The sequence below is a fragment of the Dasypus novemcinctus genome, chromosome 1, assembly GCF_030445035.2.
Source record: "Dasypus novemcinctus isolate mDasNov1 chromosome 1, mDasNov1.1.hap2, whole genome shotgun sequence".
NCBI lineage: Eukaryota > Metazoa > Chordata > Mammalia > Cingulata > Dasypodidae > Dasypus > Dasypus novemcinctus.
Genome location: NC_080673.1, coordinates 204939347 through 204966266, shown reverse-complemented (window position 1 = coordinate 204966266; position 26920 = coordinate 204939347). Strand labels below are relative to the sequence as shown.

At 51.2% G+C, this 26920-nt stretch overlaps 2 protein-coding genes and 1 long non-coding RNA gene across 4 annotated transcripts in view; 1 reads left to right on the top strand and 2 right to left on the bottom strand.

The window, feature by feature from the left end:
* Nucleotides 1–15454, bottom strand: part of TRMT44 (tRNA methyltransferase 44 homolog) — a 34697-nt gene extending 19243 nt beyond the window's left edge. The window contains exons 1-6 of the mRNA XM_004459506.3: nt 14834–15454; nt 9604–9718; nt 6094–6313; nt 5299–5367; nt 4381–4488; nt 2715–2786 (exon numbers count right to left, since the gene is read on the bottom strand). Of these exons, the coding sequence (XP_004459563.2) occupies nt 2715–2786; nt 4381–4488; nt 5299–5367; nt 6094–6313; nt 9604–9718; nt 14834–15419 (1170 nt within the window). The 5' untranslated portion in view covers nt 15420–15454. The remainder of the gene's footprint in view (nt 1–2714; nt 2787–4380; nt 4489–5298; nt 5368–6093; nt 6314–9603; nt 9719–14833) is intronic.
* A 902-nt stretch (nt 15455–16356) lies between these two features.
* LOC139439679 (uncharacterized) lies at nt 16357–18096 on the bottom strand. The gene is made up of 2 exons (XR_011649678.1): nt 17832–18096; nt 16357–16731 (listed from the first exon to the last, which is right to left on the bottom strand). It is a non-coding gene; the product is annotated as an uncharacterized lncRNA (long non-coding RNA).
* A 5938-nt stretch (nt 18097–24034) lies between these two features.
* ACOX3 (acyl-CoA oxidase 3, pristanoyl) overlaps nt 24035–26920 on the top strand; it is a 92303-nt gene continuing 89417 nt past the window's right edge. Inside the window, exon 1 of one of the 2 annotated variants that reach the window (XM_058301308.2) lies at nt 24035–24163. The gene's annotated coding sequence lies outside the window, so the exon portion shown is untranslated. The remainder of the gene's footprint in view (nt 24164–26920) is intronic. The other variant, XM_058301306.2, reaches the window with a different exon arrangement.

Below are 26920 nucleotides of genomic sequence, written 5' to 3'. Positions count from 1 at the left end.
ACAAATTCTACCATACACTTATTGTTCATGTACGGTCAGGTATGAATGCTAAAGTTTCAATTTTAAAAAAAGACAGTTTAAAAAAAAAAGCTAAAATGAAACACAAAGGGGGAAAAAATCGGAGAAAAACCCAGAAAAGTGCCTCTAATTGCTGCTGAACAATATCAAACTAGAAAGTGTGTAGAAGGGGTCCCAGAAGGATTAGAATGAGGAAAAAGAAACATTTCAAGAAATGATACCTGCCAATTTTCCAGAATTCCCGAAAGACAAGAGACAACAGATCCAAGAAGCTCCAAGAAACCCAAATAGAATGAAAATGAAGAAAACACACACACACACTAACTAGACTCATAATAAAAATCCTGAAAACATAAAACTAAGGAAAAAAACCTAGACACCTGGAGCAATAAAGACGACATAAACAAGAACTGCAAAGGGGCACGGGGGACTTCCAGAGCGAGCACCTTCCGGAGGCACCTGTCAACACTCCTTGCTCGGTGCAATCAGGGCGCTTCAAAGGCAGAGTAACACCTCACCCGACCTGAGGGACACGAACAGGGCCTCTCCGAGTGGTTCTCTACCAGACACCACATTCTAACCCCGTCACACCAGCTGGCAACTAAGTGCAGAGAGAACTGTCCAATTTTCCCCAGAACAAGCAGAGCGCACATACGGTTTAATTACTCAAAAATGAAGGACTAATGCATGTATGACCACGCTCCCGCCTCTCTCCAGTGGCCTGCCCCCCGGGCTCGAAGGAGCATGCCCCCACCCAACCCCCCGCTGCCCCCCTGGGCAGCACAGCCGACAGCAGCTCCTGGAAAGCCAGGGCAGGCCCAGCCCCAACACTACGTGTCCCACTCCTGACACGGTGCCTGGTAGGACACAGACAAAAGTAAGTGGTGAGAGAACAAGCAGCCCGCACCAGCAGCTCACTGCCCCTGAGGGGAAGGCCGAGCTCCCTGGGAAGCACCGCTAACGCTCTTCCAACAGCTCCCGCTTCAGGCAGTCTGCAAGGTGCAAGCATCTAGGTGTGAAGCTGATGCACATGCACGAGCCGACACACGGCTATAACCCCCAAGTCCTTCGATCCACATAGTGAAGAGCACCTAGAAAAGACCAGATACAGGGAGAACTTCCATATGTCAGCAATGTGTGTTTCTTTGCCAGCAAGCAGGTATCTTTTGGAAACTCTCGGACAGCAAGTAAAGACCCACGAGCAGGTACTTCAACCATTCGGACAATTTCTGGAGTCAAACTGGGAACAGTTTACTTTTATGTCTTAAAGATTTAAAAGGACACCCACCCTTTCTGATAATTAGCAGGCCATCACGAATTACTGAAATCAACAGTTTCAATAGTGAATCTGTGACTGAACATGGAAAGAGAGACAGAAAACATTCTATATGGCCACTCAAAATTTTAGTTTTAAGAACAATTAAAATTGTACGATGAATTCCCAAGGGAAGTGAGAAGTGTATTCCTTAATCAGAACAAACAGGGAGAGAAATACTTTTCGAGGCCATTTGTTGTAACAACAAAATCTCAGTATGAGAGCCTTGTGGGTACAGCCCACAAACACAGGACTGAAATCTGACACTCTCTCCGGCTCTTAATTAAGCCCTCTGTATTCCACCTCTCTCTCTAAATACTCCCATTAGCCACATTCCACCGGTCTGTGCATAATCTAAAAGCAGGAAAAACAAGTCTTTGGCACTCTTTATTCTTCACAGCCACCCACTGGAGGCTTACATTTGCCTATTTGTCTCTTTAAATGGCCTGTGTCAATAAGAGTGTAATTTACACTTAACCTGCATTTACACGTTTACATTCACATGTACAGGAACTGTTTCAGCACCACTCTAGACAACAAAACCCCACCTCTTTTAAAAAGTTTTTAAAGTTTTGATCACCATTTTGAACATGGCAAATTGCAATTTTCTTTTCAGATACAACTTTACAAACAAAATTAAGATGCTCTGTGGTCATTGCAATGCTACTCTCATAAACAGGTGTTTTTTCGGAACATTTTCCTGGTTAGAATCAAAAGATTTTTGGGCTTCCAGACAGTACATATTCATGGCAACCACTGCCCTGGGGCTGAGGAACTGTTCACCAGGAAATCCCACCAGCGCTGAGCACACACCAGCCAAAGCACGCGTAATTCTCGGGTTCTCCTAGAGTGGACAGCACGCCAGAGCTGTCACCGGCGCCCAGCCCTCACACCTGCCCCCAGGTAAAGCTCGGCTGCTCTGGCAGTAAGACCGAAGGCACAGAACTAGCAGGCGGGGCGGAGGCGGGGCTCGGGAAAGGGGCTAGCACTGCCCCCAGGCCTGACCCTCCACGGGAAAGTCTGAGGCTTCTGGGGAGCCTCAAATAAAGACGAGGACCTGCCCAGGTCCCCGCGGGCCGCCTCCCTCCAGCTGGCTCTCCCCTGCGGTTGTGACGTAAGGCACCAGCCCCGCAGGGAACGCACAGCAGACTCAAGGGGCAATGGCTGGAGAGGCTGACGTGCCTTTCTGCAACGGAGCCAGAAGATTTCTAAGTCTACAAGTTCATCCCCTGCCTTCTTTTCTCCCCTGAAATTCTAAAGCACTTAGGGGTGAAGCGTTACAGTTAGGATTTCTGGGTCCCCTAAACGTGGAGGCACTCATCCAAACAACTGTCGTCACGGGACAGTCTGTCCGAGAGTGAGGCCCTCACAAAACCAGTACCTCTAGGTGCGTCTGTGGTCCATACGTGGCCCATATTTTTCTCCTTCGGACATCGATCCCTCTGCCTGGATGCTGAAATAAACCATTTTAGAAATCAAACGTCAAGGTTAGGAAACACAGTAAATCACCGAGAACAAACTAAAGCTCGCAGGACCAAGTGCAGGACACCCTTAACTTAAGCTTTTTGGTGTTGCCAGTGGAATTCCTCAGCTACTTAAAACGGACACCCTCGCTGCGACAAGGCACAGACCAGAAGCTGGGCTCCCCGTGGTCAGGGGGGGCTCCGTCCCGCGGGGCATGGAGTCGGGGCCACAGACCCTCGAGTCCAGCAACACTGCCCAGGACGGAGCACCCAGGAACATTCCGGAACCTGAGCCCCGCTCAGCGAGTGCCCCGACTCAGGCATCCAGGCCCTGTCCTTCCTGCTTTCCCACCCCGATGAGACCTGCCCTCCAAGCTCGCTCGTCAGCTCCCCAGGGCCTTCTTCAGTTCAAGCTGGAGGAAGAGGGGTATGCTGGCCCTCGCCGTCAAACGTGCTCACACCCAAGAAAGAACCTGCTCACCAACCTCAAACCGGGGTGGGGGGGGCTTTAACAACGGACATTAGTTTCTCACGGTTCTGGAGGCCGAAAGCCCCAAATCCAGGCACGGGCAGGGCTGTGACACAGCTCCTGGGACACTGCAGGCGAGGGCCCTTCCTCACCTCCCCCCAGCTGCTGGGGGTTCGCCACACCCCATGGGCCTCGCTCTCCGCTGCTGTCCTTGCATGGCCTTCTCCCACGTGACGCTGCCTCGGTGTCCACCTCTCCCATTTTCAGGACCCCAGGCCTACCGAATCGGGGCCCACCCTCAACCAGCCCCCCATCCGAACTAATCATGTCTTCGGAGCCCTGTTTCTAGAAGGGCTCACAGCTGCAGGACCAGGGCTACGACTTGGACACAGCTTTTGGGCAGACACAATTCAACCCACAACAGACACTTCGATTACCACCAGGCCTTCAACCACTAAATCACAGCTCCCGCTTCCAAGTCCACATAGGGCAGGACAAAGTCCTAGGTCCTAGGGCAGAAAGCACGGGAGAAGCCAGCCAGCCGTGGGCCAAGACGGGACTTCCCATCCCAGCTGCGTCGCCCTGCAGCAAGCTGCCACACTCCAGCTCCTCAGTGGCCTAGTGGGGAATGACGCCTGAAGCACCAGGAACACTGAGGAGAGAACATGAGGGGATGGATGGCAGAGAAGCTCCAGCCCAGGGCGCTGCTCTAAGCGCCTCGCAGCCTTACTGCACTGCCGCACGGGGTGCCGGCGTCCACGAGTCCTGAGCTGGAACGTAAGCCCCCCAAGGGCAGATCCCACCTTATCCATCTCCCCCTGTGGTGCCTTCGCGTGGGAGGTTTCCAGAAGGAAAACAATTTCCTGCCAGCGCACCCAGGACGTCGCACGCATGCTGCCATTCCACTGGGGCCTGAGACCTGCCTCTGTGTTCTACGGAAGCCACTGCTTCTTCGCTCTTGTTTTTACATGTTGCATCAAATTAATGGGAGTTCATAATTAATCGCTATTCCAACAGCCAGACAGACTCTGAATCCAGACTGTGCCAAGAGCAAATGACTTCAAGGAACCCTGTGCTCGATTCTCTCTGGGGGGTACTGCTGGAGCGGCCTTTACCCCCTCAGTGCTGAGGATATGCACCAGCAGACCATTCCCGCAGCCCAGGTCGACGAAGGACTGCTTCTCAGCCACTTTCCTCGCGGCTCTTTCTTCTTCCCACAGAATCTAAGGAAACAGACAGCAAACGAAAAGCAGGTGAGTCTGTCATTCACTATACCCGAGAATTCAGACATAACTCCCAGCTGGGATGAGAACTCACACTCCTGGGACAGGAAGGAGGCCTCCCCTGAGCTGACCCGGGCCTCAGTACACTGACCAAGAAGAGACCCAGCTGGCCCTGGCGAGGGGGTTGGGGGGTCCCTGGTACTGCTGACGCTGCCAGAGCACCCAGAGCCTTCTCGTGCCGTCCAGAGGTCTCCCGACAGGAGCTGGCCCTGGGTAAGGCCTCCTCATCATTCTTAGCTTCTGTGTATTCTCCCCACGGCCCTCAAGGTTTGTATACTTTGATAATCAGGAGGGAAAAAAGCCTATTATTAAAATGCTTAAAAGAACTGCAGTGGAAGGAAGCTGGCAATGACTAGTACAAGTGCTTTAGAGATACAAATGGCAAGAGTTACGGTAGGGGCACACCCACGATTTAGCTTGCTGGCTAAAGAAAGGGCTGGAACCAGACAGCCAGACTGCCAGAGGTCGAAGGCCTGCCCTGACAGCTGGCATCGCAGCTCCAGGCGCCAGTCCCAGCATCTCCACGTTGATGGCCGCGTCAGCCTGCATTTTATGTTATATTTCACAACTCAAGTTGGTTCTACATTCAGGCAAAAGCACCAAGATAAACCCCACACATAGAACCAACCTCAACAAACAGAACGATCAAGTGACCATTCCACGGATGTGATAATGTTGGTTCCCACTGGTAGCACCTGCCACTCGCAAGCCCGGGCCCTGCCTGTAAGCTCAGCCCACACGCGTCCTTACCAGCAGGTACGCGGCGATAGCCACGTCTTCATACACGAACTTGTCGGGATCGGTTACTTCGGGCCATACCTGTAAAAATTCAAAGAGCATACACGAATTGTTCCATTATCCCCACACTTCACCACACTTCCTCCTTTAATGCATGAGTCAAACTGGACAAACCATGTAATAAAGCAAAAAAATAAGCTCCCTCCAAAGGTACCAAGTCACGACCAGTCTCTTACAGTAAGCAATTTACCCAGAGACACAGCACGTCTCCACCACCCACGTGCACCAGGACTCGCCAAGCACCACGCAGCCCAAAGCGAGGTTTTCCAATAAAGGAAATGTACATCCGGCTTCTAGAGGTGGCAAATGGGCATTGGGGGAGCTCACCTCTACCACCTTCACTGCATCTAAAGCAGGATGACGGACAAGGGCACGAGGGGTGAGGGAGAAGAGGAAAGCAGAGCCCACTGCTCACGCCCCCCGTGGCTCAGCGGCTGGCCCTCACTCTCTAGGACGGTCACTCAGCCATCCGTAGAAGAGGGATGAAACCGCTGCCCTAATGAACGTGCAGCACAGCTGCCAAGCTGCTCTGTAAACACCGGCTGGGCTAATTAAGGTTGCATTATCAGTTATGCCAAAGAGATCAATCCTTTTCCATACCATCTTGGCCAATGTTTCCGTGGCCTGCACCTCTAAGTATGTAAAATGGAAGAAGTCCAAGGGTATATTTTGACTTAACGTATGCAGGAGAAAGTTTTACCCTCCACTGATGAGAGATAAAATAGCAGACAACACCCACAGCATTACCTTAACCATTTCTTTATACTTCTCTTTAAGTTCCTGATAAACCTGGCTGTACCTCCCAATGGAAATGAGGGAGAGGGTGCTTTTAAATTCACTCTTCTTGTCCTCGACAGACCACTTGGCCAACTTGGCCAGCAGTTCTTTTCCAAGCCAGGTGGGTTTGGGATATACAATTCCATCTGCATGCCATCTTTCTGGACAGAAAATCAAAACAGATATGAACCTTTAAAAATAAAAGAAAAATGAATAAGCAGGGCTGGATGAAATTCTTGATTTTAAATTGTATGTTTATTTACCTAAGGAAGGAAGACACTAAAGACAACTACAATTACAAAATGTCTTACCAATAACACAGCAATCTGGAACTCATTAGAGAATTTTCATCTAACAGAGAAAAGCACACTTATAAAGCAGAATGAATTCCTCTTCTCTTGGAAACTTTATCAAACTGCATTTATTCATCCTACAAAGGTTATCAGAAGATGAGCAAATAAAGCTCCTCTTACCTGCTACTTCATACACTAATTGGACAGATTGTAAAATGTGCAATGATTTTCCTAGTACTCCTATTTTTTATGCTTCCACGTGCACCTCAAACGTGAGTACACCAGCTCACCGAATATTTCCTTGCCACAAAGCTAAGTGCTCAGCTTACAGCGGCAAACGACACCCACGTGGCCCCTGTGGGTTTGGCTGGTTCCTTTTGTTACTGTCTCCTACCACCAGAATGACCGAGGGCAGCACCTTGTCTGTCCCGCTCGCTGCCACGCCCCAGGTATCCTAATGGCACCTGATGCAGGTGTGTCTGATGTATTCACCACGGCCAATAACTGAACAAAAGCGCCCAGGGAGGACGCAGGGAACACAGCCCTTCTCAGACAGCCACACCATGCTGTGTGCCCAGGTCGCCGACTATGACCACACGAGCCGGGGGGAGGACGGGGCACTAGGCTTCTTGGGAGGACGAAAGGAAGCCACAAGAAAAGGAGGAGGGCTCAATGAGAAGTCAGGGCTGGAGAGGCTAGCAGGTGCCGAGGGAGGGAGCTCGGGGCGGGCGTGGGCCATCTGGGGAGAGCTGGGATGTTCACAGGGGACACAATTCACCTCCGTGAGACTGTCCACCGAGGCGCCCCCAGGGAGGGTCAGCTGCAGCAGAGGCTGGACTCCCCCCGCTCCTGGAGGCTCCGTTTCCCCTCGGGTGGGCTGCTTCCCAGTCTCCCCTGAAGCTCGAGCTGCAGTGGCCTCCTTGCTGGGCCTCACGTTCCCTGAACCCCTGCTGGCCTCAGGCTGCCCGACGCCCTGCCCTGGGCCTGAACACTCTGTTCCGGGAGCCCCAGGGGCCCACCTGGCTGTTCCCCGTCTTCCCCCTCCTCAGAGGCCTTCTCCACCCACCTGACAGAGAACCATTTCTGATGAGGACGCGGGAATGGAGGCCAGCTCTTCCCCGTTCTGCTTTTCTCCCCAGTCCTTAGCACACCTGGCATGGCATCATCTTTACTTGCCTCCCTGTGAGAGCTCTTTGCCCACTGCACCATCCCCTGCACCCAGCACGTGGAAGGCCTGCAACAAGTGCACACCACAAAGGACGTGTGCTGCTGGGGAGAGAAGCAGTGCCACGGCGCAGCCCACCGCACCCAATGGATCTGTGCTCAACCAGACGCTGGCGCATCTGAAGGCAGCACAGCTGCTGGGTGGGCAGCCACAGGCAAGACTGAGCAGAAACAAGAGGCAGGCAGCCCACCCTCTGCGGCTTTGCTGTCACAGCCAGCTCTGCTGAGCACCTCCCCTGGGCCCAGCCTGTGCACAGAGCCTTCACCAGATGAACACAACCAGCGACGTAATAATGTGCCCAGGCTAGGGGGTGCGGCAGGCCAAGGGAAGCAGACCAGAGCAAGGCAATGGGCCCTTTGGAATTCCCCAACTGCCCCAGCGGCCCCAGAGGGTCCCTAAAGGTCAGCCTGCCTGAGGGCCCCACTTTCCATTAGTCTGACTCAGGAGCTCTCAGCGCTGAGCACACAGAACCAAGGAGAGCAGCCTGCGCCAGGCCCCGCACCAGGCCTGCACAGGAGCGACTTAGAGATCTCCAGGGGAAAGCGTGAGCAGACAGCAAGCACGCCTGTCGGAGGCCCTGGGCGGGACGCGCTGGCAGGCAGGGCAGAGGTGAACTGCCACTTCCCCTAAGAGAAAGGAGGCTCGGGGGAGGAGCGTAAGGCCAGAGACCTGGGGGAGCGCCCCGACCCGACACCGTGCCTGGCCGCAGCGCACCTTCCGCCCAGGACAGGTGAGGCCAGGCCAGCAGTAGGTGCACCATCCCGGCACTGAGTGAGGCGCCCCGCCCAGCTTCCGGGCCCTCTGGGGAGGTTCTGTGACCGATGACTGAAGAGTTGAAAAGGCAAAGCAGAGGAGGCCTGGCAGAGCACAACCGCGAGGTGGTGTGCCAAGTCTACGACGTGACCTACATAAGGCTCGCCTTCAAAAAGCTAGGAAAGAGCGGACTGGAGAAGTCTGATGACTAGTCCCCCTGGTTGCTGCTCGGTGAGCAGGAAGCTAGGAGAAAGGCAAGGCAGACCAAGAGACAGCTCAAACCAAAGCCGAGTGAAACAGCGCCCAGGGCCTGGCCCCCGCGGCCTGCCGTCAAAGGAAGGCCCGAATGCCAAGGGCGGGCGTCTTCTCCAAGCTCCGGCCACCTGCTCTCCTCGCAGGAGCCACGGCAAGACCCTCCGTGCCAGCCAGACCAGGACTCAATTCCTGGCTCCAACACGAGCAGGGCCTTGACGGCCCAGCCTTGGGCTCCTCGGGCCCCATGTGCACCTGTCTTGGCCACCCCCACTCCCCAGACACCCCGGAACCCACGCTCTTCCCACTCGTCCCTCTGCCTGCTGGCCTTAAGACTGCTCCAGGAAGTACAGACCGGATGTGGCTCTTGGGAAACATCAGAGGAAGAGCCATGAGCGACCTGACCCTCCCTCTGAATTTTTCAACTAAAAAATACCAAATGGAAGTAAATAAATTTAATACTTTCTGGACAGGCCCAAACGCCATAGAAAATCAAAGGTTCTTGGTAAGTGGTTACTTGGATAATTAGCATTACTGAATACCCACTATGTCTAAAACCGCATGTGCCTCCAGGGGAAATAAAAAAAGAAACATTAACTTACGCCCCCATCCCTAAGGTTGAGGGATGACTTGTGAAAAAAGAAATGGTTCACAGAATCACAGAGGGCTCTGGATGCACGTGAGTGAGGTGCTACAGCCAGGGGAGGCGGTGCTGGCCAAAGGCTGCCTGGCCTCAGAGGACGGAGGCCAGCCCAGCTGTACGTGACACAGGGGCCGCTGCCGGGAACAAAAGCCGCACCCCGAGAGCACCACCCAGAAAGAGCATTCCCACCCGCACACCTGCACTGAGAGTGTCTGGATGGCGGAACTCACCCAGAACCCTTAAGCTGCCTAAAGCTATCATGGACGGAAACCATGGGGCCAAGACGGGAAGAGGTTTCCTAGCTTAGCTCTTACCACTCTTGCCTGCTGTGACTGAGCTGAATTTGATAAATGTTGCTCATCTTGACCTCTATGCTGCCTTCATCATCTTCTTCCAAAGGTAAGAAAGTTATCGTTCCATTGAGGACATCTGGGAAAAAAAGTCATGAGCAATTAACCCCCAGAAGCAACTGGTTTCCTGGGGCTGCCGCATCCGAGTCCCACCCGTGGGGCTTGGGTTCTCCCCCAGTTCTGGAGGCTGGAAGTCCAAAGCCAAGATGACAGTAGAGCTGTGCCCCCTCCGTCCCTGCCACCTCCCGGCCTCTGGTGGTAGCCAGCAATCCCAGCCATCTTTAGCCGGCAGCCCCATCACTCCAACCTCTGCCTCCATCTGAGCACAGCGTCTTCCCCTGTGCTCATCTCCAAGTGCCCCTGTCCTTGTCAGGCCACCAGTCTCTGGACTCAGTCTGACCCCCTCTTGGCTTCACCACATCTGCAGAGACCCTCCTACTCAATAACGCAGCATTCTGAGGCCCAGGAAGACATGAACGTTAGGGGGACACTGACCAATGAGATCATAACGATGTGGAATTTTTCTTTTTGGAGTAATGAAAGTGATCTAAAATTGTCTGTGGTGATGAATGCACAACACTGTGATTATATTAAAAGCCATTGATTATACATTTTGGATAGATTGCATGGTATGTGAATATATCTCAATAAAACTGCTTAAAAGTAAATAAATACATATGCAAGAACAGCCAGAAATAGCAGCTACGTACAGCAGGGGAAGCACTGAGAGCTTGAGGGGTGAAGAATCTTTTTTGTTTGTTTTCCTGGGGTTTTGTTTTCATTATTTATTATTGAAATAACGAAAATGCTCTAATAATGACTGAAGTGCTGAATGCAAAATTATGTGATTAGACCACTGATTGTACACTTTGGAGGGACTGTATGCTTTATTAATACGTATCAATAAAATTGAATTGTTTTTTTAAAAATCATGATGACCAGATCATTGTGCCTCCAACCCAGCTCTGTCTGCCAGTGCCCCAGGAAGACTGCGATCACGCCTGGACCATGCCTGGCACGCGGCGGGCATTCAGGACAGGTGCTGCGGGGAAGACGCGGGCGCCTGCGGGGTGTGCATGGTCCTGCTGGCCAGGTCTGAGGGGCAAGTCGGCCGACATGGAGCCTGGCGGTACCGAGAGCTGTGATGGGATGAGGGGGGCCTCGGCCAGCCTGGCGGTGGTCTGCAGGTGGGGAGTGGGGCCCAAGCACGGGCTCAACAGTCAGAGGCCGGGCAGGGAGGTGAGCGCCGGCGCCTCTGGCCCAGGGCTCCCCCTTGTGAGGGCCACACTGTTTGTGGAGATGCAAACTCACTTTCCCTTTAAAATGGAAGTGGAAAGACATATTCACTCCTAAGCCAAGCACATTCAGGGAGTTACACCACTTGGTCTGTCAGAAGCCTCCTGAGGAGACTCAGCAGTAAACGAACTTGTCCCAGGGGAGTGCTTCGAGCTGCTTTCGGGGGACGAAGGGGAGGCAGCACAGGAAACCTGGCTTTTCAAGCTTTTTAAAACCTGCCTGGAAGACGAAAAGGACCTTCCGGTTACATCAGAATCTCAGCGAGCACTTAACAGGGGGATTTACACAGTCAACATTTAATGGGCACCAGACTGTGCCAGGCACACCAAAGTGAAACGAGAATGCAAAAACAGTACCCCCCATTTGCTTCCACCACGTGCCATGGAGAAGGACCAGCCTGACCACGCAAACACTCTGGCTCAAGCAGAAAAATGCACCCTGGCCGAAGCAGAAGACAAAGACAGCAGCACGTGGGTTTGTTGTCGGCCCTATCGGGTGACCGGCAGTCCCCACCACCCTCCTAACTGCCAACAGCTACCGATGCCACGTACGAGGCCACAGGCTCAGCACTTCATTGACTTACTTGCTGAACCACTAAATACCCACCAGGGGCTGGGCTCAGTTCTCTCTAAGTGAGGACAGTGAAGGAACAGAGAAGTCTCTGCCCTCCGCATGCTCGAAGGCAGTGAATAAACATGCACGCATGAAAGTAGGCAGTAGGGAGCGCTGACAGCAAAGTCTTGGTGAAAGATGAGGATACACTTCCTTCACGAGCCAAGAACCGCCAAGAGGAGGCTGAGGCTGCAGGAGCCTGAGGCTGCAGGAGCCTGATTGGCTGAGAACACAAATACAGTGGAGTGAGGGGCCAGGACAGGTCAGCGAGCTGTGCTGTTCAAGGGGGCCAGGGAAGCCTCCCTGATAAAGTGGCTCTGAGCCATGAGCTGAAGGCAGCCACCACTGAGCCACGGTGTCTGGAGGGGGGGGCACTTCAGACAGAGGCACAGCAAATGCGAAGGCCCTGAGGTGGGACTGTGCTCAGGCTAAGAGCAGAGGTGAGTGGCCTGGACAAGGTGATGACGACAGCAGTGACAGGGCCACAGCAACTGCAAGGCCTATCGCAGTTAGTGGGAAACGCTCCGTCATTCTTTAAGTGACCGATCCTATTGAACACGCACAAGGAATTTATGATCTAATACTACTCCTTTTACCATTTTCTAGATCGAGGTTTCTCAACCTCGGTGCCACTGGCATTTGAGGCAGGTAGCTCTCTGTTGGAAACAGGGCCCGTGCACTGTAGGATACTTCGCAGCATCCCTGGCCTCTACCCACCAGGCGCCCGAGCATCCCCTCCTCCATCTCCAGACATTGCCGAAACACCTGGGTACCAACCGTCCCCGCTGAGAACCACTGCGCTAGACGAAGGAGCCAAGGCATTAAAGGGGTAGAATAATGTCTCCAGTTCACCCAGCTGACAACCAGCAAAGCCTGATATTGAACTAAAGAGGCCAAGTGCTTCCGCACTGTGTCACCCTGGCCTGCTCTGACTGTGCAGGTTCTTAGTGACGCCGCTCTAAACCGTTAGTGAGGTTATTCAGTGTAGGGCCAAGACACAAACCAGGGAGAACTTCCCCACTTTGCAAAGTAGCAGGTAGCACTTAATAAGTGCCTAACATGGGCCAGGAACCACTCTAAGCACTTTCTAATATGCAATTACGTTTAACTCTCCCATCAGTTCTAAGAGGAAGATTTGAGTATTTTTATTCCATTTTACAAATGAAGAAATTGAAGTATAGAGAGACTACAGAATCTGTCCAGGGTCATTCAGCCAATCACTGGCAAAGTGAGATTTCAGACCCAGCTGTCTATACCCCAGGGGAAGACAAAAACATCCTGTACTTTTCCCCAGAGGGTTACTTTTCCCACCAGGACTGAATGTGGAAAGCAATCCTAAAAGGCGCACTCCTCTGTTAACACGGAGTACTGCTCCACCCGAGGAAGGAAGGCCAAGGTCATTTCTACCTCCCTCTGTATGAAAGTCGCTATAGAAGACAATCTGTGAGAATAAGAAAGTCTGCAGGGGAAGGCTTTATGGGCACCGCCTCGTTAATGCTCTCAGTATAGCACAGGGAATGTAAAAAGGCAATTTACATGGGTGAACAAGGGTGATAACGGCTGGAAGAACTCTACAACTAGTCTGGAAATGGCAAGGTCAGAGAGGGCCTCCTGGAAAGGGTGGCTTCTGGGAAGTCTTTCCGAAGCACACAGCACTGGGAAGGTGTGGGGAAGGGAGATATCCAGTCCCCAATACCCAGAACCTGAGGATACATTTAGTGACCTGGCAAAGGGACTTTACAAATGCAATTAAGGTTACAAATCTTAAAAAACTACAAGTACTCTGGATTATTGGGTGGGCCTGATCTAAGCACTGCAGCCCTGAAAAGCAGAGAACTTTCTCTAGCCGCAGGCAGAAGATGCAGCTGAAGGGGAAGTCAGAGAGATTCCATGCACCCAAGGAGTGATGGGCACCACGCAGGCTTTGAAATGTAGGGGCCGCCTGCGAGAATCACAAAGGCTTCTAGGAGATAAGGATGCCCGGCGGATAGCCACCAAGGAAGTGGGGAGTGGATTTTGGCAACAATCTGAATGGGCTTGGAAACAGATTCTTTCCCAAGCCCCCCAGTAAGAGCCCAGCCAGCAGACTCTGATTTGGGCCTTGAGAGACTCAGAGCAGAGAAACCAGCTGAGCTAACCTGGCCTTCTGACCTACAGAACAGTGGGATAACAAATGGGTGCTGTTTTGGTGCTACATTCGTGGCAGTTAGTTACAGCAGCCACAGAAAACTAATACACGGCTGAAGGAAGTTTGAGGCAAGGAGTGGCTGTGGCCGAACCAGCAAGGTCACTGATGATCAAAATAAATGCCGGAGACTTGACAAACCCTAGCGTGCTGCACCCTTCTGATGACTCAGGCCAGAAAAGGGATCACCCAAGGCTCCTCCTTTCCCCTCACCTTCCACATCTTGTGGATCTTTACTTATACTTCCCCAGATGCTTCTGGTTCTCTTCATTTCCACTAAGTGGTCTTGCCCAAACTAATGCTTCCTTCAAACCTCTGCCAGGAAGATCCTTCCAAAACACAAACCTGACCATGTTTCTTCCCTGCTTTCTGTCACCTTGCAGTGCTTCTCAAACTCCCACAGGAATGGTCTCACTGTAAAGGAGAACCAGAGCACTCCCAGGAACTTGGGAGCATAAGCAGGCTGCAGGTGTGAAATGTGTTCACATTTTCTATTTCATTTTTAACATATGCACTAACTTTAAAACCTATTCCAAAATGCCATTATGAATGTCCTAACAGAAACTAATCATTTCCTTCAGATCTCTGATTAAACTGACATTTCAGCCAAGCGTGCCAAGCTTGTGCCGTGCGTGAGAGCACCCTTCACCTATGTAAACTCAGGCATAGCCTCTCCTCACTCACCTCGCTCTACTTTTCCCCTCCAACTCTGTGGTTTTACTAGAACCAAGGTCTATGTTATTTCCTCAGACACACTAGGCTGCTTCACTACCGTTTGTCTTGGCATAAACTGCTCCCTTTTTCCTTATCTCTTTAATCTACCTGCTAAACTAGTTCTCATTCAACACTCAGCTCATCCTACACCTGTTCCCTGAAGATCTGCAGATACCACCCCAATCAGCTATTCCCTCCTCTGTACTATGGACACACATTTCTACGCGCCCCCTCAAAAAGCAAACAAAAACCTCTACAAATTTCCTAGGATATCGGAAAGGAGCTGGCACAGGGTAGGTACCTGTAATGACATTTCATTGCCCTGAGATTCAATGGATGCATTACGTTTACAGAACCGTATCCTCCCGCTACCAAAAATACTCTTGCCTTGCACGACTATTTCACTCCTCGGAGCAGCAAGCGGACAATGCGAGGTCGCTTTCGGGATTACCGTTCTGAGAATCACATCGAGCTCGTGCTGAGCCTCAGGCTGCGCTCCCTCCCTAGAGCGGGTGAGGAAGGCCAGCACATCCGCATTGCCGCCGGCGAGGCTTCGGCAAAATTGTTCCCAAAGAGCATCCAGGTCCTTGGCGGGGAAGTCGCCCTCCCCGACCCCAGTATGCCCAGGGTCACTGGCAAGCAGAGGCGCTGCTTCCGTCTGCTCCTCCTCCGGTGGGCACCGGCCCTCGGCCTCCTCGGGTCCCACTCGCAGCGTATGGCCGGGGCCTGCCTCGGGGTGCCCCTGACCAGGCCCGGTTGTGCCCCGCCCCTCCGTCTCGGGGCCTGAGTCCTGCCTGGGCTGGCGGGCCGCGGCCGGGGGTAGGGCGGCGCTCCGGTGGGCCTCCAGGCGGGCGCCGCACAGCCGCTTGTTGACCACCTGCGGCCTCTCCAGCCACACGGCCACGGCGGCCCAGAAGCCCCCAGGCAGCAGCTCGCCGGGGTCACCCAGCGCGGCCCGGCCCACCTCCGCCATGAGCCGCCCAAGAGCCCAGCCCGGCAGCGGCGCACTGCGATGACGTATGTCGGCGCGCCGCGAAGACGTAAACCGGCGTCGCAAGATTTAACGTCATGTGGGCGGGGTGTGGAGGCCGGGAAATGGAAGTGCTCAGAGTATAAGTTTGTTTCTCTCTTTTCACTTCCCTGACCGCGTCTCTATTTGCCAAAACAATCGCCCCGTCGCATCTGAAGGCACCGCGCTGCGGTTTAAGGGCCGCGGGCCTGGGGCGCCTCCCCTCGGCCCCGTGAGAGAGGGTCGTGCCCATTGCGCAGGTGCGGAAGTGGCTTCGGCGACGAGCAGAGGACAGCCTGGCGCTGGCGCGGCCGGGCTGGGAGCCCGTCGGCGCAAGACAAGGGCGCGAGCGAAGTGCTGCGGGATGTGGGGCAGGGGAGGGTGGTCGAATGACTTCCCGAGGAGGCGGGCAGCGGCTGGGGAGAAGGTCCCACACGAGAACTCCATTTGCTCTGCGCTAACTTAGGCCCGTTTGGGAAGATCAGTTGAACCCTGAGAGCTCGGGAGGGCAACGTTCTGTGGCAGCCTGGAGACAAACAAGGGCTTGCGAAAGCGGGAGTTCGAGTTCGAGTTGGAGTTCTTGGGGGAGGAATTTAACTTTTCCCCTTAGCCTCTGGGGACCCGTCCAAGGCAAATATTAGGAAACATGAGCTGATTTTTTTTAGCCTTTTATTTTGAAATATGTTCAAACTTTGAAGGACAGTTAACAAAAATGATACAAACCCCATACAGGGAACTCCAACATACCCCTACCCTCTCCCAGACCCCCAGAGCCAACAATTTAAATTTTTCCAGTATTTGCTATATTATTCTATGTATTTATCCACCTGTGTATTGATCTATTTTCTGAGCACAAATGTGGGTTGTATACATTACACTTGTCAAGGGAGAAAAACTAAACTTCAAGGCAACAAAGGTGTTATTCTGGAATCTTAGAATTACAATTAGGGGAGTACAGATTCAAGGAGCAACCCAAATTGTGTCTTGTCTTGGCGTTTCCAGGCAAGGATTTTAAGAGAAAAAGGTTAGACAGTTGTTTCGGGTTGGTGGATATTTGGAGTATTCCTGTTGTCCTTCCGGTTAGATAGATTCAGGCACTTTTAAATGGCCACTTTCTTAATTTGATGCTCACCCTTTTACTGTAGTCCTTCAGCTACTCCCTGAGGCTTTGAGAAAGACGTTACTGCCGGTTACTGCTGGTGGGGCCAGAGCCCTGAAGTGTGTCACTGCCATCATGATCAAGCTGGGGCCCAGAGTTGAGTTTTGAAAGAGAATTCTGGAAGACAGTAGATTTATGAACTCACAAAGAACGTCTAAGCCAGTGGACCTAGCAGCTAGCTGAGTGTTTCCAATATTGACTACTAATGAAAGTCAAGGGGCCTGAATGTTAGCAAGGGGAGGAATAACTAATGGCTTAAAAAGTAAGCACACAGGGAAACAGACTTGGCCCAGTGGTTAGGGCATCCGCCTACCACATGGGAGGTCCGCAGTTCAAACCCCGGGTCTCCTTGACCCATGTTGAGCTGGCCCATGCACAGTGCTGATGTGTGCAAGGAGTGCCCTGCCACACGGGTGTTCCCACTTAGGGGAGCCCCACGCGCAAGGAGTGCGCCCCATAAGGAGAGCCGCTCAGCACAAAAAGTTCAGCCTGCCCAGGGGTGAAGCTGCACATACAGGGAGCTAATGCAGCAAGATGATGCAACAAAAAGAAACACAGAGGGAAACGGACTTGGCCCAGTGGTTAGGGCATCCGTCTACCACATGGGAGGTCCGCGGTTAAAACCTGGGGCCTCCTTGACCCGTGTGGAGCTGACCCGTGCGCGGTGCTGATGGGGTGTCCCCTGCAAGCCCCACGCGCAAGGAGTGCGCCCTGTAAGGAGAGCCACCCAGTGCGAATGAAAGTGCAGCCTGCCCAGGAATGGCGCCGCCCACACTTCCCGTGCTGCTGAGGACAACAGAAGCGAAACAAGATGTAGCAAAGAGACACAGAGAACAGACAATTGGGGGAGAGGGGATTAAATAAATAAATAAATCTTTTTTAAAAAAAAAGAAAGAAACACAGATTCCCGTGCCACTGACAGCAACAGAAGTGGACAAAGAAGACGCAGCAAATAGACACAGAGAACAGACAACTGGGGCGGGTGGGGGGAAAGGGGAGAGAAATAAATAAATAAATCTTTAAATAAAAAAAAAAGTAAGCACATAAGCCAAATTTCTCTGCCCAGAGCAACCCACACCTACACCTGGGATGCATAATCTTTTATTTTCCTCCCTTTTCCTTAATAAACTTCTGGCCTAACAAAAAAAAGGTCAAGGAACCTATGTCTGAGCGTTCAAGGTAAGCCCTCTGATGAAGCCTCTTTTTTCTCAGCTTACATTCTGGTTTTCTTTCTTCTGTGGGAGAGTCCCAGCCAGCACGTTCTTAAGTCTGAGCACAGCCGTGGGGTGCTGCGTCCTGACAGGAACAGAGTTGTCTGGCTACTACCAAATAACCAGTCACCAGCACCCAGTCTGCAGATAGACAAGCAAAATCCAAAGGATAAAGTGTATATTTTCCGAAACTTCAAAATTTCTTCCTTTATTTTTTTTTTTTTTTGTATGTTGGTCCCTCGATTGGAGCTTTGCCATTTTCCAAAAGATCTGTCAAAATTAAGAGAGAAAAGAAAAACTAGCTCCAATTATGTGATTTATCAGGGAGAAGGGCACTGGATACTATGACCTCACAGACAAGCCTGTTGACTGCAGCCTGTTCATTCTTTGATCATCTAGTTGAGTTTTATGCTATCTCAAGGTGTTTAACCAGACCAGACAGCCAAAAGAGCAATATTCCCCCCGACAAACCCTACCAAACCACTGGGGTATGCAGAGACCTGGGCTAGGCTAAAGCCCTGCCCTTGAGAAATCTTCCGGCAGATGGGGAAGGTAATGACCATGGAATGTGAGAAATGCAAGTGTAGGGCTCAAAGCCTCAGGGAGAGCGAATTTATTCTCTAGGGCCCTTTCTTGTCTTGAAGCAGAGGTGTTGTAAAAGGAGAACTCCGGTGGCTGAGTAGAACCACCCTTAATAAAAAACACAACTTTACTAGGGATCCCAGACATCAGAAGAACTGGCTGTCCGAACACAGGACACAGTAGGTTTTTAAGGGAAATGCAACAAAACAAAATAGTTCCCAAAGTTAGAATAACTTGTTTCTAGTGGAATAAAACAAGTTCTCCCTGATTCTACTGCCTGCAAGGCCATTGTGTGTGTGCAGTTGTACAAAGGTCGTCGGGGTTAAAGTCTTCATTAGGTGTTAGCAACTTAAAGACTTCATTAATTTGGGGGGTGGTATTCGACCAGGTGTTCTTGCCTTTTTAAAATTGATCTCGGGATCAAGGTCGTGTTTTTGATTCGAGTGCATTTGTAATGTGCTTATGCAAAACAGTCACAAGGCCAGGTTTCCATTTTGATAGTTCAATGTACAGCAGAAGCACTGCTTCAGCTCATTTAAAGGTGGAACCGTCCTCAAGATTTTCTTGTTTTCCAGGCTCTGTTCTCTCAAGTTTCGGGCCCTTTTGTGGCCATGAGCCTTCACCATGTCCTGGCGCTGGTTAATGTAATACCCACTGCTCTGCCCTCCTTCATGGGGATGGGCTCAGGACTTTGGAGTGAGGGTCAGGAATCCAGAAGCCAATGTTTTATGGGGAGGTAGACTATTGCAGTTTAGTTTGGGCTGGTGTCCTTGCCAAGATTGTGTCAGTCCCTGGCTGAAAATCCTCCCATTGAACTAAGAACACAGTTAACCTGCCTCCTCCCTCCAAGGCCCCCACAATCTGGCTGTTGTCTCCCTAGCCAGACTAATTTCCCAACCCTGTCCTCTACCCACTAAGCCCCCTGCCACCGTGGCTTTCTTGTTTGTCCAGCTTGCCAAGCTCATTCCCACCTTAGGGACTTTCTGTGGGTTCCTTCTGCTTGGGATGCTCAGTCACAGATCTACCCATTCAGGAATCTGTTTAAAATGCCCCCTCATCAGGGAGACCTTCCCTGCCCACCCAACCTAGTCAGCTCAGACACTTAGCATTTTTTGTCTTCTCTCTCTCCTTTTTTTTTTTAAAGATTTATTTATTTATTTATCCCCCCCGCCCCCGCCCCGGTTGTCTGTTCTCTGTGTCTATTTGCTGCGTGTTGTTCTTTATCTGCTTCTGTTGTTGTCAGCGGCACGGGAATCTGTTTCTTTTTTTGTTGCATCATCTTCTTGTGTCAGCTCTCCATGTGTGCGGCGCCATTCCTGGGCAGGCTGCACTTTCTTTTGTGCTGGGCGGCTCTCCTTAGGGGCACACTCCTTGCGCGTGGGGCTCCCCTACGCGGGGACACCCCGGCGTGGCACGGCACTCCTTGCACGCATCAGCACTGCACGTGGGCCAGCTCCACATGGGTCAAGGAGGCCCGGGGTTTGAACCTTGGACCTCCCATGTGGTAGGCGGATGCCCTAACCCCTGGGCCAAGTCTGCTGCCAGTCCTCTCTTGTTTTCTTATGATTACCCAAACTTTGTGTGTTGTTTGTTACCTCTTCCTCTAGAACACAAGTTCTGTTGGGTTGGGAGCACTGCCCAGCTTATCCACCACCACAGCCCTGGCGTGCTTCCCGTATATGAGAGGTGCCAAGCGCTAATGGCTGAATGAAAAGGTCACCAAGTGAAGGGAGCATGGTGGGCAGATGGTAGGGCTGTCCAGGATGGTCTCTCCAGCCAGTAGTTGCAGGGCTTAGGGAGCAGGGAAAGCAATGGCCAGAACCAGACTTAGGTCAAGAGTAGTCTTGACATGGCACTGATAGAACTTTCTGTGGTGGTGGAAATGTTCTATCTGCAAAGTCCAGTACAGGAGCCTCCAGCCTGAGATCTTGAGCCAGTGCTACTATGGAACTCGTCACCCAAGGGCTGGAAGCTGGGTGGGGCTATGGAAAGCAACTGCTGAGGCTTCACCTCAGAAGGTCTAGATTGGGGGTTCTTAACCTTTTTTGTTCCATGACCCCTTTGTCAGGTGAAAACCATGGACCCCTTAGTAAGTCCACACTATACTGTGTATTATTTAATAAATGTATCATACCCATACAAACATGTCCCCACAAGAATAATGTTTTTTTTTTAAATTTCAATTCAAGCTCACAGACCCCTTGTTAAAAACCCCTGGTCTAGATGCTGTGAGCATCCTAAATGTAAGTCCCATCATGCTGGTCAAACCTAGTGTGTGGCCAGGCCATCTGAGTCTTGCAGACCCCAGGAAAATTATGTTATTATGCTAATCCATTACTGTGGGTGAAAACCCTATCATAGATGGAACCTTTTGATTAGATGCAGTTAAGGGACCTCCATTTGATTAGATCACTCCAGTAAGGCCTAGCCCTGAGTAGGTCTTAATCCTCTTATTGGAGTCCTTTATAAATGGGGGAATAAAATACTGCAGACACAGAAAAAAATCCTGCAGAGACAGAGATCCAGAAGTTGAAGTCAACGAACCCAGGAGAGAAAAAAGCCACAGCTGGAGCGGGCTGAAGCTGAAAGCAGCAAGGCCAGGAGGAGAGGGAAGAGACTGGCGGACACCACTATGTACTGGGTTGCCCAGGCTGAGCTGGGCGAGATAACGAGCCTAGAGAAGGCAGAAACCGGCAGCTGCTCCATTGTATCTGGCCTTGTGTCTCGTCGCCCACAGCTGCAGTTCAGTGGGAAAAGCATCTCTGATGAAGCCTTCATTTGGACACTTGCACGATCTCAGCATTGTAAGCTTTTAGTCTTATACATTCCCATTGTAAAAGCCAACTCATTTCTGGTCTATTGCATTGGCAGCCTTTAGCAAACTAAAACACCTGGGCTTAAACCAACTTCAGCAGCAACGCTCTTCTTCCTATTAGCTTCTAGGTCCTCAGCCAGCTGTTCATCTGATGCCAGAACTCATTCGGCATTTAAGCCCTTTGGATCAAAAGTGTTAAGTTTATAGTAAATGTATATATTTCATTGAATTGTACCAGTGATATTTGCCATGAAGACCAAAGCATCTTATACGAAACCATGTTAAAATTCTGTGACTCATTCCCAGTACCATTCTTAGCTGCCTAAGCAATGTGATTTCACTAGGGAAGGGGGTTTGTGCTGCATAGGTGCTGGCCAGCAGAGCAGTGGCAGTGCCATATTTGGCCTGAATCATTGTCATCCATCGCAGCGGGGGGGACCTGGTGACCCCTTTCCAACCACTCCTTCATGAATTCTGAACCATAGGGAGGTGCTGGTAGTGGGAGATAAAGGTACAAGGGGATAGGGGGAAACAAGAGGCCAGAGTTTGGGAGCAAAGTTTAGTTTTGAGCCCATGTTCAGATAATCACAGTCACTACAAAGGAGCAGAGAATGGGTGGCATGGGACAGATGTCAAAATGAACAAATGTATGGGTGGGCAGCATCTGATGGCACAGCTCCAGAGACAAGGGCTCCTTCCATCCCCGGCTGTTCCTACACAGTGCCACTCGCAGCTCCTGGCGCCTTTATCAGGACAGAGCCGTCAATGCAGGTGCACAACCAAACTCCTTTTCTTTTCCCCAAAGTTGCTCCCCCTTATACTGCTCTTAGTGATGTGGGCTATGGGTGGCAGGCTCTTTGTCTCTTCAGAGATGATCTAAACTATCTGTGACTTGTGGGTGTGGGATGATGAAAGGTTGCAGTCCTGCCTTTGGTGAGCAGGAGACAGTTTAACAATGCAAGGTCTATAAACTTTAAGTATTCAGGGGAAATGCAAAGCAAATATGCTAAAAGCTTATCGAATGCCTGAGGTCCATGCTAAAAGCTTACTAAGATGTGGAAATATATGTTAATTCAAGCCTATTGAGAACTGAAACAAAAGGACCATTTGGCCTTTCCTCTCTGTATAAAAGGGACTAAAAAATCTTGTTCGGGGCTCGGGATTCAAACAGAAAGTTCCCGAGTCTGGCCGGCCATCAATAAACCATTTTTCCTTCTCAAAATCATTCCTGAGTCCTGGCCTCTCTATACTCAAGTAATTGAACTTCTCTCAAATTCTACAACATTAGGTCCTGGTAAAACAGAGTCGTGTGTGACCCCACCACCCTTTTCTTCCTTCACCACCACCCAATAAGTCTCAGTGCTCACTTGATTCTACCTAGCGATGTCCAACGTGAGTTTGTACTAGCAGGGTCTCACTGATAAGGGACCATAAATCTGTTTTGAATAAGAGTAATAACTGTGAAGAGAAGTGTTGTCATGGAAGACAGAAAAAGGTATTTCATAGTAGAACAAGAGAAAAGATTTGCAACTATCTGTTGAGCATCTTCACCCAGACATTGTACCAACATCTTAAATTTGACACATCCCTAAAACCAAACTAGTATCTTTCACTTTCCTATTACTGCACTGCCCATCTTCCAATTCCCTTGAAATGGAAAACCTTGTGATTCCTCCTGCTGGTTCTACAGGCAGTAAATTGCCAAGTCCTGCTGATTGTATCTCTGTAAATTTTGTATAGTTATGTGTCCTAATCTAGATCCCCCAAACAGCCTAAGTCAAGGATTTGAGTGCAAATAATTCACTTTAGATGTATCTCAGGACGCAGGAGAGAGGCAGTGGGAGGCGTGAGACCGAAAGGAAGAAAAGCTAATAAAGAATGGGTTGTGTTAATTACTGTTCTCCTACTGTAGCTCAAGTCCGCTGGGGACCCTCTGTAGAACTGATGTGGGCTATGGGTGGGAGGCTCTTTGTCTTTTCAGAGATTTAACCTAAGCTCTCTGACTTGTGGGTGTGATGGTAAGAGGCTGCAGTCCTGCTCTTGGTAACAATGGCAAGGACTCCAGTCCCAGGAAACAATTTAACAATGCAAGGTCTATAAACTTTAAGTATTTAGGGAAAATGCAAACCAAATATGCTAAAAAGCTTACCTAGAATGTTTGAAGTCCATGCTAAAAGCTTACCTAAGATGTGAAAGATATATGCTAATTGAAGCCTATTGAGAACTGAAATAAAAGGACCATTTGGCCTTTCCTCTCTGTATAAAACTCTTGTTCGGGGCTCGGGATTGAAACAGAAAGCTCCCGAGTCCGGCCGGCCGTCAATAAACCATTTTTCCTTCTCAAAATCATTCCTGAGTCCTGGCCTCTCTATACGCAAATACTTGAACCTCTCTCAAATTCTACAACAGAACTATGTAGAACTATGTTTCTTAAACTTTAAAGAGCACTTGGAAGTGCTTATTTAGATATTCTCAGGGTCCTGCCTTGGGGCTCTGATTCATAGCTCTGGGGCTGGCTGCAAGAATCTGCAAATTAATCGAATATCCAAGAGATTCTCTTGCAGGAAGGCCCACTGTCACCCTTGGAAAAACGGGTGTAAAATGCCTCTCAGAACTGTGACGCCCAGGAGGGGCCGGGACTGGAGTGGGGGGGGGGGGCGGGTAAGGAGCACCCCGAGCGCCCGGGCGGACCCACGCAGCCACCGGCGGCCTCGCAGGGCGGCCGCATCCTGTGTTTCCCTGGCGACGGGGGCGGCGTGGGCCGGCGCGACGCGATGACGTCGGGGGCGGAGCTTCCGCGCTTCCGGAGCGACCCGCAGAGGCCGGGAGGCGGGGCCTGGGGCAGGCGGGCGGTGCGCTGGGCGCGTCCTCGTCTCCCGAGGTCAGTCGCGTGCCTGTCAGACACCCTTGGAGGGCAAGGCGAGGCGAGCTCCAGGGCACGGTAAGGGCCGGGGCGCCGGGGCGCCGGGGCAGGGCGGCGGGGACGGCGCGCGCGGAGGCCCGGGGCTGCACCGGGGGCTGCCGTGCCCAGCAGCCAACTGCTGAGCGTCCCGGCGGCCAAGGCCGGCGTGGCCGTGGGAGACGTTGGTGAGGGGTGGGGACTTTGTCCTGCGGTCGCCTGGCAGCTGTTCACTACGGGAGAGTGATCCGCGCTGCCTTTTACAGTCTTCTTTCCCACTGCAGGGAGGAAAGTTGGTGCGCGACAGCTGCTGCCATTATTCTGGTACTGCTAGTTCCTGCCTGCAGGCCAGGGACTTTGCCAGGTGCCCAAAAGAATGAAGGAGTGAGATCATCCCAACACCTTAGATACTAGGCAAGCATTGCCAGGTTCCTATCACTCGCCGTGCCCAAAGATGAGATGTAGTGTGATACTGTCACCCAGCTAGTAAGCCACCATGTTGGGATTTGTCCCAGGCAGCCTGGCTTTGGAGAACGTAATTGTCACAGCAGTGGTGTTGGTGACCCCCGTGTAGGGCCATCGGGCACATATGACCAGTTAGGGTCATGAGATTCGGGGTCAGCTGTGCCAGGTGGTATAGCTGTGTGGCCTTGAGCAAGATACTTAGCTCTTCCAAGCTTCCGTATTCTCATCTGGAAAATGAGATTACTGATAGTACTTGGGCCTGTTGGGTTCAAATGAGATTATCTAACTGCTTGACACAGCCACCTACAGTCGGGAATTGTTGGATAATTGAAGGGTATGATGAGTGCCCTAAATGGCGCAGAGAAAATGGAAGGATTCAGGCGGCCTTAAAGAGGTAAAATGGTGATGAATTGGGTTATGGGGCTCTAGAGAGTGGGGGATTCCAGGATGCCTCTCAGGTCTATAGCTTGAGTAACCCTTGAGCCATTGGCAATGGCGTGGGGCCCCAGAAAAGGCCAGGCTGGGAAGGAGAGAGTGGGTGAGATCGGTGTGAGAGGTCATCTGTGACATGGGGTAGGGGTGGCGTGTCTAATCAGCTGCCGAAGAGCCATGCCGCTCAGGAGCTGTGGGCTTGGGAGCCGTCCAGACCTTCGTGCCAATTTAGTTGGAGGGTGGATGGACAGAATGGTGCAGCGTGTGGCTGAGGCTGAGCAGCCAGGAGACAGGCGAAGAGCTGGAGAGGGAGGAGTGGGGCTTCCAGACCCCAGGGAGGGCAGCACGCTGTCGTCCAGAAAGATCCAGGGTCCCTCTGATCTTATAGCTTGCTTTTTCGAGCATTTGATCTCCACTAAGACCTGTGACTGGTGGTTGTTTATATATATATATATATATTTTAAGATTTATATTAATTATTTACTTCTCCCCACCCCCTTGCTGTGTTTGTTCTTCTTCCTTGTTTCTTTAGGAGATACCAGGAGCTGAAACTGGGACCTCTGATGTGGGAGGAAAGTGCCTAATGGAGTGAGCCACCTCCGCTCCCTGTTTTGTTGTGTCTCTCATTATGCTTTTCCTCCCCATGGTCTCTTGTTGCGTCTTCTTGTTGCGTCAGCTTGCCGTGCCTGCCCATTGCTTTAGCTTGCTGTCTTCTTTAGGAGGCGCCAGGAACCTCTGCTCCCTGCTTTGCTGTGTCTCTCATTATCTTTTTCTTTTTGTGTCTCTTGTTGTGTCTCTTGCTGTGCCTACTCGTCATGCCAGCCAACTTCTTTAGGAGGCCCTGGGATCCGAACCACAGACCTCCCATGCGGTAGGTGGGAGCCCAGTCACCTGAACCACATTCGCTTCCTGGTTGTTGTTTTTGGAGCAGCTTTATTGCTTTATTGAAATATCATTCATGTACCATACAATTCACCCTTTTAAAGTGTGTGATCCCCTAGTTTTTAGTATATTCACAGACTTGCGCAGCCATCATCGCTAAGCCATTACATTTTCATCACCCCAAAGGAACCCTCATACCCTTTAGCAGTGTCTCCCTATTTCCTTCCGCCCCTTAACCCCTGCCAACTACTAATCCATTTCTGGCCTATTTGTCTATCCTGGACAATTCATATAAATGGCATCCTGCAAGATGTGGTCTCTTGTGACTGGCCTCTTTCCTTGGCATGGTGTCTTCAAGGCTCATCTTTGTTGTAACATGTGTCTGTACTTCATTAATTTTATTAATTTTTTTTGTTAGAGGAATTGTAGGTTTACAGAAGTATCATGCATAAACTATATAAAATGCAGAGTTCCCATATACCACATACCTTAGTTTGCCAGAGGGTTTCTGATGCTAAGAACCAGAAATGTGTTGACTTTTATAAAGAGGATTTCTTGGGGCTAAAAGCTTACAGTTCCAAGGTGTGAAATTTCCAAATCAAGGCACCGTCAGACAGGCTTCCTCACCAAAGTCAGCTGCCAGGGACGGACTTGCTGCCGCGGGGCGGTCGGGTGTGCGGCTCGTCTCCTCCGCCTGGAGCTGCTCCGAGGCCCAGCCTCCTGGGGGCTTTGTGCTTCAGCCGTGGCTGCCAGCGAGCCTCACGCATGGCAGGGTGAAGATGGCGATGACTCTCTTTTCTGTGTCTCCACTTATATAAGACTCAGCAAGAGCACGGAGACTCAACTTGACTCACACCTCACTGGCAGTGTCCCATCTAGAAGGCCTCACACCCACAGGAATGGATTAGTTCAAGGACATAGTCTTTTTCTTTTTGGGATTTATAAAAGAACTTCAACTGGTCAACCACCTGTTATTAACACCTAGTATTAGTGAGATATATTTGTCATAATTCATGGAAG